This window comes from Salmo salar, chromosome 09 (genome assembly GCF_965601325.2).
Source record: "Salmo salar chromosome 09, fSalSal1, whole genome shotgun sequence".
Classification (NCBI taxonomy): domain Eukaryota; kingdom Metazoa; phylum Chordata; class Actinopteri; order Salmoniformes; family Salmonidae; genus Salmo; species Salmo salar.
Genome location: NC_138299.1, coordinates 96,204,754 through 96,224,513, shown reverse-complemented (window position 1 = coordinate 96,224,513; position 19,760 = coordinate 96,204,754). Strand labels below are relative to the sequence as shown.

Genomic DNA, 19,760 nt, shown 5'->3' with positions numbered 1-19,760 from the left:
CCTCTTCATGACTGTCTTGGTGTGTTTGGACCATGTTAGTTTGTTGGTGATGTGGAAGTTAAGGAACTTGAAGATATCAACCAGCTCCACTACAGCCCTGTCGATGAGAATGGGGACCTGCTCCACTACAGCCCCGTCGATGAGAATGGGGACCTGCTCCACTACAGCCCCATCGATGAGAATGGGGACCTTTCCACTACAGCGTTGTACATTCTAGCTGTTGCATTCTAACATCCCCAATGTTCAACATGCCATTAAACAGGAGACGTGATTGGATGTTTCCACTGCTCAGCCATCTGTATCATTCCAGAGGCTTGGAGATGTTCGGAGCACTTTATTAGCCAGTCAGAAAGCTTGATTTTCCAATTGGAACACATGGAAAGCCTATCTCTTTCAAGTGTATGACACAGTGGTAGCGTTGTGTAGATCATCCATACCACCCGTTGAAAGGCTGTATCACAACCGGTCATGATTGGGAGTCCCATAGGGCCGAGCTCAATTGGCCCAGCGTTGTCTGGGTTTGGCCGGTGTAGGCAGTCATTGTAAATAAGAATTTGTTCTTAACCTCTATGGGCTAGGTGGGACGCTTGCGTCCCACCTACGTAACAGCCACTTGCAGCCTGTGGCGCGATTCTCAAAACCTTAAAAATCCTATTACTTCAATTTCTCAAACATATGACTATTTTACAGCTATTTAAAGACAAGACTCTCGTTAATCTAACCACACTGTCCGATTTCAAAAAGGCTTTACAACGAAAGCAAAACATTAGATTATGTCAGCAGAGTACCAAGCCAGAAATAATCAGACACCCATTTTTCAAGCCAGCATATAATGTCACCAAAACCCAGAAGACAGCTAAATGCAGCACTCACCTTTGATGATCTTCATCAGATGACAACCCTAGGACATTATGTTATACAATACATGCATGTTTTGTTCAATCAAGTTCATATTTATATCAAAAACCAGCTTTTTACATTAGCATGTGACGTTCAGAACTAGCATACCCCCCGCAAACTTCCGGGGAATTCGCTAACATTTTACTAAATTACTCACGATAAACGTTCACAAAAAGCATAACAATTATTTTAAGAATTATAGATACAGACCTCCTCTATGCACTCGATATGTCCGATTTTAAAATAGCTTTTTGGTGAAAGCACATTTTGCAATATTCTAAGTACATAGCCCAGGCATCACGGGCTCGCTATTTAGACACCCGGCAAGTTTAGCACTCACCATAATCATATTTACTATTATAAAAGTTTGATTACCTTTTGTTGTCTTCGTCAGAATGCACACCCAGGACTGCTACTTCAATAACAAATGTTGGTTTGGTCCAAAATAATCCATCGTTATATCCGAATAGCGGCGTTTTGTTCGTGCGTTCCAGACACTATCCGAAATGGTAAAGAAGTGTCGCGCGCATGGCGCAATTTGTGACAATAAAATTCTAAATATTCCATTACCGTACTTCGAAGCATGTCAACCGCTGTTTAAAATCAATTTTTACGCCATTTTTCTCGTAGAAAAGCGATAATATTCCGACAGGGAATCTCCTTTTCGGCAAACAGAGGAAAAAAATCACAAAGGCGGGGGCGGTCGGGTCACGCGCATAAGCCCAGAGTCCCTTGATCGGCCACTTGAGAAAGGCGATAATGTGTTTCAGCCTGGGGCTGGAATGACGACATTCTGTTTTTTCCCGGGCTCTGAGCGCCTATGGACGACGTGGGAAGTGTCACGTTAGAGCAGAGATCCTTAGTAAAAGATAGAGATGGAAAAGAAGTTCAAGAAATGGTCAGACAGGCCACTTCCTGTAAAGGAATCTCTCAGGTTTTGACCTGCCATTTGAGTTCTGTTATACTCACAGACACCATTCAAACAGTTTTAGAAACTTTAGGGTCTTTTCTATCCATATGTAATAAGTATATGCATATTCTAGTTACTGGGTAGGAGTGGTAACCAGATTAAATCGGGTATGTTTTTTATCCAGCCGTGTCAATACTGCCCCCTAGCCCTAACAGGTTTTAACTGACTTGCCTAGTTAAATAAAAAAATAAATGAAATCAGATGTTTCTTGTTTTCAGGGATACAGTATTATCAACCTGAGTTCAGTTTCCTCTGAAAAACGGAAGTGGGGACTCAGCTGAGGTGTGTTTCTACGCATGCTACGTTAGGTTAGCCACACCATCAGCCACATGTTCCTTCACCAAACCTTCACCAAATACTATCTGAAATTATTTCAAATACTTGATCTGGGTTTGATTGAGCTTGCCTGGCGCAATGGAACCAATAGAATAGTCGCAAAAGTCCCTGGTCTGTCTTGACTAAAACATGTGTTTCTCTATTCCCTTTGTAGTGCACTACTTTTGACAGAGCCCTATGAGACCTGGTCAAAAGTAGTGCACTTTAAATAGTGTGCTATTTACGACATTGTCGGTGTCTTTATTGCTGCCAGATTCTGAGGTCTCACCAGAAAACATGACAGATCTACAAATAAATGCAAGTGGTTTCCCCAGCTGAATAAATGTCATCCAATGCAGATAGGCTGACTGATGAAGAGTAATGCTGGTCTTACTGCAAGATCTCATTCCACAAATTGGCTGTTATAGATTTTCTACACTGTAGCTACCAAAGATGTTTGCGTTTTCAAACACTTGACATTTGTGTGGGTGTGTGTCTGATCTTGTTGTCTCTCTTAAGCATCCTAACGCCTCCCTCCCTCCCTCCCTCCCCCTCTCCCTCTCTCTCCAGTCTGCTCTCAGTTCTCCCGAGGGGTCTATGCCATCTTCGGCTTCTACGATAAAAAGTCAATGAACACCCTGACGTCATTCTGTGGGGCGCTCCACACCTCCTTCGTCACGCCCAGTTACCCCACCGACAACGAAGTGCAGTTTGTCATCCAGATGAGACCTGCACTGCGTGGGGCCGTCCTCAGCCTGCTGTCACACTACAAGTGGCAGAAATTTGTATACCTCTACGACACTGACAGAGGTAGGTGCCATGCCATCACAGGCCGTCATATAGTCCAAGGATACAGGTCTTGATATAGTTCAGGGTGTGAGGTAAACACACAGACAGAGCTAGGTGCCATGCCATCACAGGCCTTGATATAGTTCAGGGTGTGGGGTGAACACACAGACAGAGCTAGATGCTCTTGAAGTCGTTTTTGACTGCAGTATCATTGATAATAGTAGATATTGTCACGTAATTTAACATACAATACAGACAGCGGTAGGTAAGGTTTGACAGGCTGGTTCTACCATAGACTTGGACATGGTTTTGTTGAGGGTTTTAAGTATTGACTCTTAGGGGTGCCCTTGAAACAGTTGACATCGTCAACGTTGATAATATTCATGGCCAAAATGACAAAGTATACTGTACATGATCTAATGTGCTGGAACATTACCTACTTGAAACAAGGAAGTGGGCGACATTCTATAAGCACTGTGTAATGTAATCTACAGGCCCTTCACAAACTCCATCTGCTTTATAACTGGAAGAAATGTATGTTGTTGTAACTAGCTTTGGGTGCAGTATATCATTGTAACTAAGCTTTGGGTGCAGTATATCATTGTAACTAAGCTTTGGGTGCAGTATATCATTGTAACTAAGCTTTGGGTGCAGTATATCATTGTAACTAAGCTTTGGGTGGAGTATATCATTGTAACTAAGCTTTGGGTGCAGTATATCATTGTAACTAAGCTTTGGGTGCAGTATATCATTGTAACTAAGCTTTGGGTGCAGTATATCATTGTAACTAAGCTTTGGGTGGAGTATATCATTGTAACTAAGCTTTGGGTGCAGTATATCATTGTAACTAAGCTTTGGGTGCAGTATATCATTGTTACTAAGCTGTGGGTGCAGTATATCATTGTAACTAGCTTTGGGTGCAGTATATCATTGTAACTAAGCTTTGGGTGCAGTATATCATTGTAACTAAGCTTTGGGTGGAGTATATCATTGTAACTAAGCTTTGGGTGCAGTATATCATTGTAACTAAGCTTTGGGTGCAGTATATCATTGTAACTAAGCTTTGGGTGCAGTATATCATTGTAACTAAGCTTTGGGTGGAGTATATCATTGTAACTAAGCTTTGGGTGCAGTATATCATTGTAACTAAGCTTTGGGTGCAGTATATCATTGTTACTAAGCTGTGGGTGCAGTATATCATTGTAACTAGCTTTGGGTGCAGTATATCATTGTAACTAAGCTTTGGGTGCAGCATTCATTGTAACTAGCTTTGGGTGGAGTATATCATTGTAACTAAGCTTTGGGTGCAGTATATCATTGTAACTAAGCTTTGGGTGGAGTATATCATTGTAACTAAGCTTTGGGTGCAGTATATCATTGTAACTAAGCTTTGGGTGCAGTATGTCATTCTAACTAGCTTTGGGTGGAGTATATCATTGTAACTAAGCTTTGGGTGCAGTATATCATTGTAACTAAGCTTTGGGTGCAGTATATCATTGTAACTAAGCTTTGGGTGCAGTATATCACTGTGACTAGCTTTGGGTGGAGTATATCATTGTAACTAACCTTTGGGTGCAGTATATCATTGTAACTAAGCTTTGGGTGCAGTATATCATTGTAACTAAGCTTTGGGTGCAGTATATCATTGTAACTAGCTTTGGGTTCAGTATATCATTGTAACTAAGCTTTGGGTGCAGTATTCATTGTAACTAGCTTTGGGTGGAGTATATCATTGTAACTAAGCTTTGGGTGCAGTATATCATTGTAACTAAGCTTTGGGTGGAGTATATCATTGTAACTAAGCTTTGGGTGCAGTATATCATTGTAACTAAGCTTTGGGTGCAGTATATCATTGTTACTAAGCTGTGGGTGCAGTATATCATTGTAACTAGCTTTGGGTGCAGTATATCATTGTAACTAAGCTTTGGGTGCAGTATATCATTGTAACTAAGCTTTGGGTGGAGTATATCATTGTAACTAAGCTTTGGGTGCAGTATATCATTGTAACTAAGCTTTGGGTGCAGTATATCATTGTAACTAAGCTTTGGGTGCAGTATATCATTGTAACTAAGCTTTGGGTGGAGTATATCATTGTAACTAAGCTTTGGGTGCAGTATATCATTGTAACTAAGCTTTGGGTGCAGTATATCATTGTTACTAAGCTGTGGGTGCAGTATATCATTGTAACTAGCTTTGGGTGCAGTATATCATTGTAACTAAGCTTTGGGTGCAGCATTCATTGTAACTAGCTTTGGGTGGAGTATATCATTGTAACTAAGCTTTGGGTGCAGTATATCATTGTAACTAAGCTTTGGGTGGAGTATATCATTGTAACTAAGCTTTGGGTGCAGTATATCATTGTAACTAAGCTTTGGGTGCAGTATGTCATTCTAACTAGCTTTGGGTGGAGTATATCATTGTAACTAAGCTTTGGGTGCAGTATATCATTGTAACTAAGCTTTGGGTGCAGTATATCATTGTAACTAAGCTTTGGGTGCAGTATATCACTGTGACTAGCTTTGGGTGGAGTATATCATTGTAACTAACCTTTGGGTGCAGTATATCATTGTAACTAAGCTTTGGGTGCAGTATATCATTGTAACTAAGCTTTGGGTGCAGTATATCATTGTAACTAGCTTTGGGTTCAGTATATCATTGTAACTAAGCTTTGGGTGCAGTATTCATTGTAACTAGCTTTGGGTGGAGTATATCATTGTAACTAAGCTTTGGGTGCAGTATATCATTGTAACTAAGCTTTGGGTGGAGTATATCATTGTAACTAAGCTTTGGATGGAGTATATCATTGTAACCAAGCTTTGGGTGCAGTATATCATTGTAACTAAGCTTTGGGTGCAGTATGTCATTCTAACTAAGCTTTGGGTGCAGTATGTCATTGTAACTAAGCTTTGGGTGCAGTATGTCACATCCTTAATGTGTTGCCTAATCTCTGTTTAATCACGGGGGTTGGTTGTGGCTTGTTTCTCATCTTAAATTAGGTGTGTGCTACAGCTGTTGTTGCTGCAGTCGAGCATATATTTCAGAGTAGAAACTACGCTCTATACCTTTAGGGGATAGTTATTTGTATTAATTAAGAGATATTGCGCTGTTTCTTAGATGTTAGGTGACAACATACCAACATGTAGCCAGGGTTTGGTGCAGTGATGTGGAGTGTTAAGTCAAATATATTCTGTCATTCCTCTTATGTATTATTATAGTGCAGAGAAATTCGCTCCTCTAGACAGTAGCATCATGTCTATTCCCTCCTCTAGACAGTAGCATCATGTCTATTCCCTCCTCTAGACAGTAGCGTCATGTCTATTCCCTCCTCTAGACAGTAGCATGTCTATTCCCTCCTCTAGACAGTAGCATCATGTCTATTCCCTCCTCTAGACTGTAGCATCATGTCTATTCCCTCCTCTAGACAGTAGCATCATGTCTATTCCCTCCTCTAGACAGTAGCATCATGTCTATTCCCTCATCTAGACAGGAGCGTCATGTCTATTCCCTCCTCTAGACAGTAGCATCATGTCTATTCCCTCCTCTAGACAGTAGCATCATGTCTATTCCCTCCTCTAGACAGTAGCATCGGGTCTATTCCCTCCTCTAGACAGTAGCATCATGTCTATTCCCTCCTCTAGACTGTAGCATCATGTCTATTCCCTCCTCTAGACAGTAGCATCATGTCTATTCCCTCCTCTAGACAGTAGCATCGTGTCTATTCCCTCCTCTAGACAGTAGCATCATGTCTATTCCCTCCTCTAGACAGTAGCATCAGGTCTATTCCCTCCTCTAGACAGTAGCATCAGGTCTATTCCCTCTAGACAGTAGCATCATGTCTATTCCCTCTAGACAGTAGCATCAGGTCTATTCCCTCTAGACAGTAGCATCAGGTCTATTCCCTCTAGACAGTAGCATCATGTGTATTCCCTCCTCTAGACAGTAGCGTCATGTCTATTCCCTCCTCTAGACAGTAGCGTCATGTCTATTCCCTCCTCTAGACAGTAGCATCATGTCTATTCCCTCCTCTAGACAGTAGCATCATGTCTATTCCCTCCTCTAGACTGTAGCATCATGTCTATTCCCTCCTCTAGACAGTAGCATCATGTCTATTCCCTCCTCTAGACAGTAGCATCAGGTCTATTCCCTCCTCTAGACAGTAGCATCAGGTCTATTCCCTCTAGACAGTAGCATCATGTCTATTCCCTCCTCTAGACAGTAGCATCATGTCTATTCCCTCCTCTAGACAGTAGCATCATGTCTATTCCCTCCGCTAGACAGTAGCGTCATGTCTATTCCCTCCTCTAGACAGGAGCGTCATGTCTATTCCCTCCTCTAGACAGGAGCGTCATGTCTATTCCCTCCTCTAGACAGTAGCGTCATGTGTATTCCCTCCTCTAGACAGTAGCGTCAGGTCTATTCCCTCCTCTAGACAGTAGCATCAGGTCTATTCCCTCCTCTAGACTGTAGCATCATGTCTATTCCCTCCTCTAGACAGGAGCGTCATGTCTATTCCCTCCTCTAGACAGGAGCGTCATGTGTATTCCCTCCTCTAGACAGTAGCGTCAGGTCTATTCCCTCCTCTAGACAGTAGCGTCATGTCTATTCCCTCCTCTAGACTGTAGCATCATGTCTATTCCCTCCTCTAGACAGTAGCATCAGGTCTATTCCCTCCTCTAGACAGTAGCATCAGGTCTATTCCCTCCTCTAGACTGTAGCATAGTGTCTATTCCCTCCTCTAGACTGTAGCATCGTGTCTATTCCCTCCTCTAGACTGTAGCATCGTGTCTATTCCCTCCTCTAGACAGTAGCATCATGTCTATTCCCTCCTCTAGACAGTAGCGTCCTGTCTATTCCCTCCTCTAGACAGTAGGGTCATGTCTATTCCCTCCTCTAGACAGTAGCGTCATGTCTATTCCCTCCTCTAGACAGGAGCGTCATGTCTATTCCCTCCTCTAGACAGTAGCGTCATGTCTATTCCCACACATCACATTTACTCTTCACCTCGTGGTTTGCACCTTGGTTAGCCTCACACACACCCACACACACACACACACACACACACATACACACACACACACTCATTGAGTTAAATGTTTATTTGCTCATTAATGAAAGATTGTGACTTCCAGATAGACACGCTTGGAGGAACCTGTCTCTCTCTCTCTCTCTCTCTCTCTCTCTCTGCTACTGTACAGAGCTCTGGTCAAAAGTAGTGCACTATATAGGGAATACTGTTCAAAAGTAGTGCACTATATAGGGAAAATGGTGCCATTTGGGATGTACCCTGGACCTCCTCTCCCTGAGGACGCTGCTGTACTGTAGTGTACTGCTCCAAAACACAACCCACACATCCTTGAACACATCTACAAACGAACAGGCTCGGACTCTCCATTGTCTGTCTGTCTGTCTGTCTGTCTGTCTGTCTGTCTGTCTGTCTGTCTGTCTGTCTGTCTGTCTGTCTGTCTGTCTGTCTGTCTGTCTGTCTGTCTGTCTGTCTGTCTGTCTGTCTGTCTGTCTGTCTGTCTGTCTGTCTGTCTGTCTGTCTGTCTGTCGCGCTGCGCGCGCGCGCCCAGACCAGAGAGAGAAAGTGAGAGCCGAGTTTAGAAAACACCATTGATTTACTTGCCTTTACCTGTGTAAGAGCAACTCCCCATATGCATGCCAAACAGACACACCCCTATACAGCTGTATGTGTAAGGCAATCCCTTATTAGAGTGAGGACATTATCCCCCAGAGAGGATTTAAGGGCTTAATTGATGCTCTCCATCCAGGACTCAGTCAGGCTCTGATAAATGGCTCATCAGGTAAACCGATGTCTCAAGTAGTGTGTGTGTGTGTTTGTTTGAGTCTGTCAAGTGCTATACCCTGCTCTCTCTGCGTGTGTGTGTGTGTGTGTGTGTGTGTGTGTGTGTGTGTGTGTGTGTGTGTGTGTGTGTGTGTGGGGGAAGCAGCATCTCTTTGCCCTCCTTACACCCAGGTAATCAGATAGACCAGCTCCCCTGGTAATACAACCACATAGGAAGGAGAGGAGCAGAGACTGACTGGAGGAAGGCATTGTTACTGTTTTAATAAAGTTGGACTGGAGGAAGGCATTGTTACTGTTTTAATAAAGTTGGACTGGAGGAAGGCATTGTTACTGTTTTAATAAAGTTATACTGAAGAAAGGCATCGTTACTGTTTTAATAAAGTTGGACTGGGGGAAGACATCGTTACTGTTTTAATAAAGTCATACTGTAGGAAGACATCGATACTGTTTTAATAAAGTCAGACTGGAGGAACACATTGTTACTGTTTTAATGAAGTTAGACTGGGGGAAGGCATCATTACTGTTTTAATAAAGTTAGACTGGGTGAAGACATCGTTATTGTTTTAATAAAGTTAGACAGGGGGAAGGCATCGTTATTGTTTTAATAAAGTCAGACGGGGAAGGCAAACCATGGTGCCGACAGAAATGGTCTCCTCACTTCGAGTTCTTAGGAAACTATGCAGTATTTTGTTTTTCTATGTATTATTTCTTACATTGTTACCCCAGGAAATCTTAAGTGTTATTACATACAGCCGGGAAGAACTATTGCATATAAGAGCAATGTCAACATTACCAACATTACGACCAGAAATACAACTTTCCCGAAGCGGATCCTCTGTTCGGACCACCACCCAGGACAATGGAGCTAATTCAAGCAAGGGCTGCCTTCCAGAGCGACATCCGAAATTGTAACATTCTCTGTTACACGGAAACATGGCTCTCTCGGGATATGTTGTTGGAATCGGTTCAGCCACCGGGCTTCTCCATGCATTGCACCAACAGAGATAAACACCTCTCTGGGAAAAGGAAGGGCGGAGGTGTATAATTTATGATTAATGACTCATGGTGTAATCATAACAACATACAAGAACTCAAGTGCTTCTGCTCACCCGATCTAGAATTCCTTACAATCAAGTGCCGGCAAATTTTACCTACCAAGAGAATTCTTATCAGTTATAGTCACAGCTGTGTACATTCCCCCTCAAGCAGACACCAAGACGGTCATCAAGGAACTTCCCTGGACTATATGCAAACTGGAAACCATGCATCCTGAGGCTGCATTTATTGTAGCTGGGGATTTTAACAAAGCAAATTTGAGAACAAGTCTTCCTAAATTCCATCAGCATATTGATTGCGCTATGCGCATGCGCAATACCCTCGACCACTGCTACTCTAACTTCCGCGATGCATACAAAGCCCTCCCCCGCCTTCCCTTCGGCAAATCCGACCACGACACCATCTTGCTCCTTCCGTCTTATAGGCAGAAACTCAAACAGGATGTACCAGTGACAAGAACCATTCAGCGCTGGTTCGACCAATCGGAAGCCACGCATCAAGATTGTTTTGATCACGCGGACTGGAATATGTTCCGATCAACCTCAGAGAACAACATCGACTTATACGCTGACTCTGTGAGTGCATTTATAAAGAATTGCGTTGGAGATGTTGTACCCACTGTGACTATTAAAACCTACCCTAACCAGAAACCATGATGGATGGCAGCATTCGCTCAAAACTGAAAGCACGATCCACCGCATTTAACCATGGAAAGAGGTCTGGGAATATAATCAGTGTAGTCATTCCTTCCGCAATGCAATCAAACAAAGCGAAATGCTGGTACAGGGAGAAGTTGGTGTCGCAATTCAAAGGCTCAGACACGAGACTTATGTGGCAGGGTCTACAGGAAATCACGAACTACAAAAATAAATCCATCCATGTCACGGACACCGACGTCACGCTTCCAGACAAACTAAACAACGTCTTTGCCCGCTTTGAGGATAATACAGTGGCACCTTCGCTAACAAGGAATGCGCCCCTCCTCCTCGCCTTCTCCGTAAAATGACATGAGTAAAACATTTAAATGTGTTACCCTCACAAGGCTGCTGGCCCAGACGGCATCCCTAGCCACGTCCTCAAAGCATGCGCAGACCAGCTGGATGGTGTGTTTACGGACATATTCAATTGCTCCCTATCCCAGTCTGTTGTCCCCACATTCTTCAAGATGGCCACCATTGTTCCTGTACCCAAGAAGGCAAAGATAACTGAACTAAATGACTACTGCCCCGTAGCACTCACTTCTGTCATCATGAAGTTCTTTGAGAGACTAGTCAAGGATCATATCACCTCCACCTAACCGGCCACCCTAGAACCACTTCAGTTTTTATACCGCCCCAACAGGTCCACAGATGACACAATCGTCATCACACTGCACACTGCCCTATCCCATCTGGACAAAAGGAATACATTTGTAAGAATGCTGTTCATTGACTACAGCTCAGTATTCAACACCATAGTACCCTCCAAGTTCATTATCAAGCTGGAGGCCCTGGGTCTCAACCCCGCCCTGTGCAATTGGGTCCTGGACTTTCTGACAGGTCGCACCCAGGTGGTGAAGGTAAGAAACAACATCTCCACTTCGCTGACCCTCAACACTGGGGCCCCACAAGGGTGTGTGCTCAGCCCTCTCCTGTACTCCCTGTTCACCCACCACTGCGTGGCCACGCACGCCTCCAACTCAATCATCAAGTTTGCTGCAACACAACAGTCCTGTGCCTGGTCACCAACAATGGCAAGACAGCCTACAGGGAGGAGGTGAGGGCACTCGGAGTGTGGTGTCAGGAAAACATACTCTCACTCAACGTCAACAAAACAAAGGAGATGATCGTGGACTTCAGGAAACAGCAGAGGGAGCACCCCTCTATCCACATCAAAGGGACAGCAGTGGAGAAGGCGGAACGTTTTAAGTTCCTCTGCGTACACATCACAGACAAACTGAAATGATCCACTCACACAGACAGTGTGGTGAAGAAGACGCAACAGTGCCTCTTCAACCTCAGGAGGCTGAAGAAATTTGGCTTGTCACCCAAATCCCTGACAAACTTTTACAGATGCAAAATCGAGAGCATCCTGTCGAGCTGTATTGCAGCCTGGTATGGCAACTGCACCGCCCTCAACTGCAAGGCTCTCCAGAGGGTGGTGCGGTCTGCACAACGCATCACCGGGGGCAAACTACCTGCCCTCCATGACACCTACAGCAACCGATGTCACAGTATGGCCAAAAAGATCATCAAGGACATCAACCACCCGAGCCGCTGCCTGTTCACACCACTACCATCCAGAAGGCGAGGTCAGTACAGGTACATCAAAGCTGGGACCGAGAGACTGCTAAAACGGCTTCTAACTCATGGCTATCAGACTGCTAAACAGCAATCACTAACTCAGAGAGGCTGCTGCCTACATTGAGACCCGATCACTGGCCACTTTAATAAATGGATTCACTATTCACTTTAAACACTAAATAATGCCACTTTAATAATTTGTACGTATCTTACATTACTTGGACTAGCGTTGGACTAGTAACTGAAAGGTTGCAAGATCAAATCCCTGAGCTGACAAAGTACAAATCTGTCATTCTGCCCCTGAACAAGGCAGTTAACCCACTGTTCCTAGGCCGTCATTGAAAATAAGAATTTGTTCTTAACTGACTTGACTTGTTAAATAAAGGTAAAAAATAAATATATATACTGTATTTTACTTACCATACTTATATGTACATATTCTCATTCACCCCTTTAGAGTTGTGTGTATTAGGTAGTTGTTGGGGAATTGTTAGATTACTTGTTATATATTACTGCACTGTCAGAACTAGAAGCACAAGCATTTCGCTACACTCGTATTAACATCTGCTAACCATGTGTATGTGACAAATAACATTTGATTTGATACTGTTTTACTAAAGTCAGACTGGAGGAAGGCATCGTTACTTTAAATAATGATATTGCCATGTATCTTTACATGTATTTTAGAACTGCATGCATTAGCTAAAATTAAGTGAAATATTTTAATTAAACTGACCCTAAGCCATTCTAGCTATAGATAACACGTGTTAGTGGTAGCACTGTATGCACACACACATCAGAGACAGAACAAGCATGATGGTGTTTTATCACTTTCTGTGTCTCAAATAGCACTCTACTCCCTATATAGTTCACTACTTAGGGCCCTGGTCAAAAGTAGTGCACTACATAGGATTTCATTTGGGACGCAACATTTGTGTTCTCAGTCTTTTATTTTCTCTTTAACAAGGGAAGTCAGTTAAGAACAAATTCTTATTCACAATAACAGCCTACCCCGGCCAAATCCTAACCCGGACGTCGCTGGGCCAATTGTGCACCGCCCTATGGAACTCCCTGGCCAGTTGTGATACAGCCTGGAATCGAACTAGTGTCTTTAATGACGCTTCTGTCACTGAGACGCAGTGCCTTACACCACTGCGCCACTCGGGAGTCCGTCTGTCAATGTAGCAAATAAATCAACTAGGACATGCCACCGGCCTAATCCTAGCAACATCAAATAAAACCTTGCTGCAATTTATATCGGTCTCAAGTGCTTTTTGCTTTTTAACTCTCAAGTCTTGAATAAAAGCAGATACAACAAAACAACAATTGGGGCTAATTAGCATTTTGCCAAATCTCTCCTGTCTGACTGCCTGCAGCTGCAGAGCTAGAAATCCCTGAATGACATTATTTAAAGACAAACGCACACACTCTCACTCACACACACACGCAAACGCACACGCAAACGCACACACTCTCACTCACACACACACGCAAACGCACACACAAACGCACACACTCTCACTCACAGACACACGCAAACGCACATGCACACATTCATGATACAGAAATAACCAAAAAAATAACAAATCATCTTCCAGTGTTTTTATTCAGTCAATAGACAAGATTAATTACAATCACATTACACTCATTAGCCTGTCTCATTGGCCCTGCATTAGCCTGTCTTATTGGCCATTGCATTAGCCTGTCTTATTGGCCCTGCATTGGCCTGTCTTATTGGTCCTGCATTAGCCTGTTTTACTGGCCCTGCATTAGCCTGTCTAATTGGCCCTGCATTAGCCTGTCTTATTGGCCCTGCATTAGCCTGTCTTATTGGGCCTGCATTAGTCTGTCTTATTGGCCCTGCATTAGCCTGTCTTATTGGCCCTGCATTAGCCTGTCTTATTGGGCCTGCATTAGCCTGTCTAATTGGCCCTGCATTAGCCTGTCTAATTGGCCCTGCATTAGCCTGTCTTATTGGCCCTGCATTAGCCTGTCTTATTGGCCCTGCATTAGCCTGTCTTATTGGCCCTGCATTAGCCTGTCTTATTGGCCCTGCATTAGCCTATCTTATTGGCACATCAAAAAATGGCTTTTAGGCTTTAGTGCTGCTGTGCTTTCACCCTGAGAGGGCACTCATCCACTCTGCTGTTTGCTGCAGCTCTGATGTATTGAAGGGAACATTTAGTCTAAATGCTTCTGTCAGAGACATGCTTCCTGAGAGCAGATGAAATGTTACAGGATATGATGAAAGGTGTGTGTGTGTGTGTGTGTGTGTGTGTGTGTGTGTGGGTGTGTGTGTGTGTGTGTGTGTGTGTGTGTGTGTGTGTGTGTGTGTGTGTGTGTGTGTGTGCGCGTGTGATGAAAGAGAGCATTAGCAGGTTGATGGAAGCTGGATGAAAGTTTGACAGACATTACGGTAGGCAGACATTACGGCAGGCAGACATGTCTCACTCTCAGGTAATACAGGCAGACATGTCTCACTCTCAGGTAATGCAGGCAGACCCGGAGCTGTAGCCTGCTAAATGTGGCCCGTCTTACTGTCCTCTCCAACCTGACCCAGAGTTGTAGCCTGCTAAACGTCGCCCATCCTACTGTCCTCTCTAACCTGACCCGGAGCTGTAGCCTGCTAAATGTGTCCCATCTTACTGTCCTCACTAACCTGACCCAGAGATGTAGCCTGCTAAATGTGTCCCATCTTACGGTCCTCTCTAACCTGACCCAGAGATGTAGCCTGCTAAATGTGTCCCATCTTACTGTCCTCTCTAACCTGACCCAGAGATGTAGCCTGATAAACGTGTCCCATCTTACTGTCCTCTCTATCCTGACCCAGAGATGTAGCCTGCTAAACATGTCCCATTTTACGGTCCTCTCTAACCTGACCCAGAAATGTAGCCTGCTAAACGTGTCCCATCTTACTGTCCTCTCTAACCTGACCCAGAGATGTAGCCTGCTAAACGTGTCCCATCTTACTGTCCTCTCTAACCTGACCCAGAGATGTAGCCTGCTAAATGTGTCCCATCTTACTGTCCTCTCTAACCTGACCCAGAGATGTAGCCTGCTAAATGTGTCCCATCTTACTGTCCTCTCTAACCTGACCCGGAGCTGTAGCCTGCTAAATGTGTCCCATCTTACTGTCCTCACTAACCTGACCCAGAGATGTAGCCTGCTAAATGTGTCCCATCTTACTGTCCTCTCTAACCTGACCCAGAGATGTAGCCTGATAAACGTGTCCCATCTTACTGTCCTCTCTAACCTGACCCAGAGCTGTAGCCTGCTAATTGAATGCACTACTCTGTAAATCACAGTTACCTCATTCAACCAGTGGCCGTTTTAGCTTGATGGGGCAAACACATATTTTTTGGGGGGGATACATGCCAGTAAAGCCACTACACAACATAACACTAATACATTAATTGCACTATTAGGGTGACAAATGGTGCCCATAAACTGTTAGGGCCTACATAAAGCTGTCCCTTCAGCAGGGCTTTCTTTTTCAGCACCTTGGAGTGAATCCTTACCTCCGCTACACCTGGCTGTCACAGGAGCCTTGTCTGGCAGAGAAACGGTTCATTCAGCCTCATTTACTGCCTTTTGAAAAAACATAGCTGATATGGCTGACTTGCTTATCAAGAATGTAAGCTTTCTGCCAATATCAGATATGTCTATGTCCTGGGAAATGTTCTTGTTAGTTACAACCTCATGCTAATCGCATTAGCCTGTGTTAGCTCAATCGTCCCGTGGATGGGACACTGATCCCGAAGAAGTAGAAAAAATGTGGTTTCTACTGATAATTGAGATGTACAAATGATGTCATAAGGGAGCGATAAGCGGATTAGAGGCAATCTGTATTTTCGATTAAGACATTAATGAGCGAGCTAAGATGGACGTAGTTAATATAACTATGTGTTCAGCACTTTTGAAATGTACAGCGACAGAATTCAGAACATGAGCCTTTCTTACAGTAATCTCCCTGTACACCAAGTCAGAACCGTAGGATAAATAAAGGGGCATATAAGGAGACAACATTATTATTACATTATTCGATGATGACATTTCTCTAAAATAGGCTATAGGCTACATTTGCACCACCAAGTCAGAACAGTAGGTTTAGTTATAAGGGGGAAAGGGTCAAATTATTAGGGCAAGGCACATGGGCTGCTAACAGCTTACTACACAACATACACTTAGTATTACTTTATTAGCTACAGTATACATATCTCCCTGGCATATTACATCATTTATGCAGCGGCATACAAAACATTTTGGACACACCGTTGTGCTGTGCTCTCATTTTAAAGTTCCCAGTTGTCTTGAACTCAATTAATTCTGAGATTTCCCAGTTCCAAATGTCCAGTTGTTTTGAACGCGGCAGAAGTCATGCTTGATTGATAGCATGGCCAATGTATTCAACCTTTTCTGGCCCATGGTGTTACGTGTGAATGTTTTTCCTTTTAAGTTTGGAAAAGATACCCTTAAACCCAGACTTGGACCACACACCCACTCCTCTGAAATGCAGGCAGGGGAAGCAAAATAGTGATTGCTTTGCAACGCCTGCAGTTAGCCACTGATTCCTTCCAAACCCTTCATTGTTGAATTTGCGATTTCCAACTTGTGGAGTAATGTTTATGTCCAATGGCCGATGAGCACCAATACGTTTTATCTATAATTTCTCTTCATATGACAAGGATTGTAAAGGATTTTCTAGTAGATTGTCAATGTGATTCTTGACGATGACTGCTTGTCTAGCTTGCTAGTTAAGATTTTGAAAGTATGATGTTGACATGATCAGTCCAATGAAAGCTACGGTAGATACAGCGTGATTTGATGTAGTTTTATCTGTGGCCAATGACCTTGAGCCTTCTTGGATGGGCATTTCTAATATAAATCTACGGCAGCACCCAAGGGGCTCTAACTTTCTAGCTCTCCCTGTAGATTATGCATTGACATAGTGTCCCCATGAGTGACAGAACAATGAGCCAATCACAGTGCAACTAGAGAAGATTACCAACCCCTACACTCTGTACATTCCGCTGGCTGCCCCACCACCACAGAAAGCACTGAGCTAGGCTGAAACACCTGCATTTTGGAGCTGCCTTACTCAAGAAAGAAAAAAAGAGACCTTGTTTGTATGCGGATTTATTAAATCAATAAATCATTTTATTTAAATTGTTTGCAAACTAATATGTCGCACCTATTAATGCCAAAATAACATGCAAAACAGGCACACAAAAAAATATCCCGCCCTGAATGACGGGTGGCAAACGCATCACCGTAGCCTCTCCACATCTCAAGCTCTACTTCCTTAGTCTCTCGCCATCACTATCTCTCCATCTCTATCTGTCCATCTCTACCTCTCCATCTCTCTCTCCATCTCTATCGCTATCTCTATCTGTCCCTCTGTACCTCTCCATCTCTATCTCTCCAACTCTATCTCTCCATCTCTATCTGTCCATCTCTACCTCTCCATCTCTATCTCTCCATCTCTATCTTTATCTTTCCATCTCTATCTGTCCATCTCTACTTGTCTATCTCTATCTCTCCATCTCTATCTCTCCATCTCTATCTCTCCATCTCTATCTGTCCGTCTCTACCTCTCCATCTCTATATCTCTATCTTTATCTTTCCATCTCCACTTTATCTGTCCATCTCTACTTGTCCATCTCTATCTGTCCATCTCTATCTGTCCATCTCTATCGCTCCATCTCTATCTCTCCATCTCTATCTCTCCGTCTCTATCTGTCCGTCTCTACCTCTCAAACTCTATCTCTCTGTCTATATCTGTCCGGCTCTACCTCTCTCTCTCCACCTCTATCTGTCCATCTCTACCTCTCCATCTCTATCTCTCCATCTCGATCTGTCCATCTCTACCTCTCATCTCTATTTCTCCATCTCTATCTCTATCTCTCCATCTCTATCTGTCCATCTCTACCTCTCATCTCTATCTCTCCATCTGTCCATCTCTATCTCTATATCTGTCCATCTCTATCTCTCCATCTCTATCTTTATCTTGACCTCTCCTTTTCTATCTCTCCATCTCTATCTGTCCATCTCTACCCCTCCATCTCTATTTCTCCATCTCTATCTCTCCATCTCTATCTGTCCGGCTCTATCTCTATCTCTCATTCTCTATCTCTCCATCTCTACCTCTCCTCCTCTATCTCTCCATCTATATCTCTATATGTCCATCTCTACCTCTCGATCTCTATCTTTATATCTCCATCTCTATCTCCACCTCTATCTCTCCACCTCTATCTGTCCATCTCTACCTCTCCATCTCTATCTTTCCATCTCTATCTCTCCACCTCTATCTGTCCATCTCTACCTGTCCATCTCTCCATCTCTATCTCTATCTCTCCATCTCCATCTCTCCACCTATATCTGTCCATCTCTACCTCTCTATCTCCCCATCTCTATCTGTCCATCTCTACCTCTCCATCTGTCCATCTCTATCTCTATCTCTCCATCTCTATCTGTCCATCTCTATCTCTCCATCTGTCATCTCTCCATCTCTATCTCTATCTCTCCATCTCTATCTCCACCTCTATCTGTCCAACTCTATCTGTCCAACTCTACCTCTCCATCTCTATCTCTCCATCTCTATCTCTCCACCTCTATCTGTCCATCTCTTCCTGTCCATCTCTATCTCTCCATCTCTATCTCTCTCTCCACCTCTATCTTTCCATCTCTACCTCTCATCTCTATCTCTCCATCTCTATCTCTCCACCTCTATCTGTCCATCTCTACCTCTCCATCTCTATCTCTATCTCTCATCTCTATCTGTCCATCTCTATCTCTCCATCTGTCATCTCTTCATCTCTATCTCTATCTCTCCATCTCTATCTCCATCTCTATCTCTCCACCTCTATCTGTCCATCTCTACCTGTCCATCTCTATCTCTCCATCTGTCCATCTTTACCTCTCTGTCTCTCCATCTCTATCTCTCCACCTCTATCTGTCCATCTCTACCTCTCCATCTCTATCTCTATCTCTCCATCTCTATCTGTCCATCTCTATCTCTCCATCTGTCATCTCTTCATCTCTATCTCTATCTCTCCATCTCTATCTCCATCTCTATCTCTCCAACTCTATCTGTCCATCTCTACCTGTCCATCTCTATCTCTCCATCTGTCCATCTTTACCTCTCTGTCTCTCCATCTCTATCTCTCCACCTCTATCTGTCCATCTCTACCTCTCCATCTCTATCTCTCCATCTCTATCAGTCCATCTCTACCTCTCCATCTCTATCTCTCTATCTTTCCATATCTATCTGTCCATCTCTACCTTTCTATCTCTATCTCTCCATCTCTATCTCTCTATCTCTCATCTCTATCTCTCTGGTGCGAGGCAGTATATTTTGCAAGGCTGTTTGCGCGTGTGTGGTGCAGTGCAGGGCGAGGCGGTGTGTGTGTGTGATGCGAGGTGGTCATGTATGGGTAGGTATTGCAAGGTAGCAGAGAGAGAGAGACGGATGATTACAACCTTTGTCTCTGCCTGGCATAATCAACCCTGATTCAGCATTCACCCCTACTTGATTTATGAGACACACTCTCTACCTATTCTACTGAGCTCTGTCTCTCAAAATCAAATAAAATTGTATTTGTCACATGCGCCAAATACAACTGGTGTAGACAAGCCCCTCCCA

At 43.6% G+C, this 19,760-nt stretch overlaps 1 protein-coding gene across 3 annotated transcripts in view; it reads left to right on the top strand.

Moving 5' to 3' along the window:
• LOC106612181 (glutamate receptor 3) overlaps positions 1-19,760 on the top strand; it is a 219,292-nt gene that overhangs the window by 65,997 nt on the left and 133,535 nt on the right. For all 3 annotated transcript variants that reach the window (XR_014378839.1, XM_045724147.2, XM_045724148.2), the window contains exon 3: positions 2,756-2,995. Coding sequence is in view for 2 of the 3 variants with exons in the window: in XM_045724147.2 (XP_045580103.1) it covers positions 2,756-2,995 (240 nt within the window). In the remaining variant the exon portion in view is untranslated. The remainder of the gene's footprint in view (positions 1-2,755; positions 2,996-19,760) is intronic.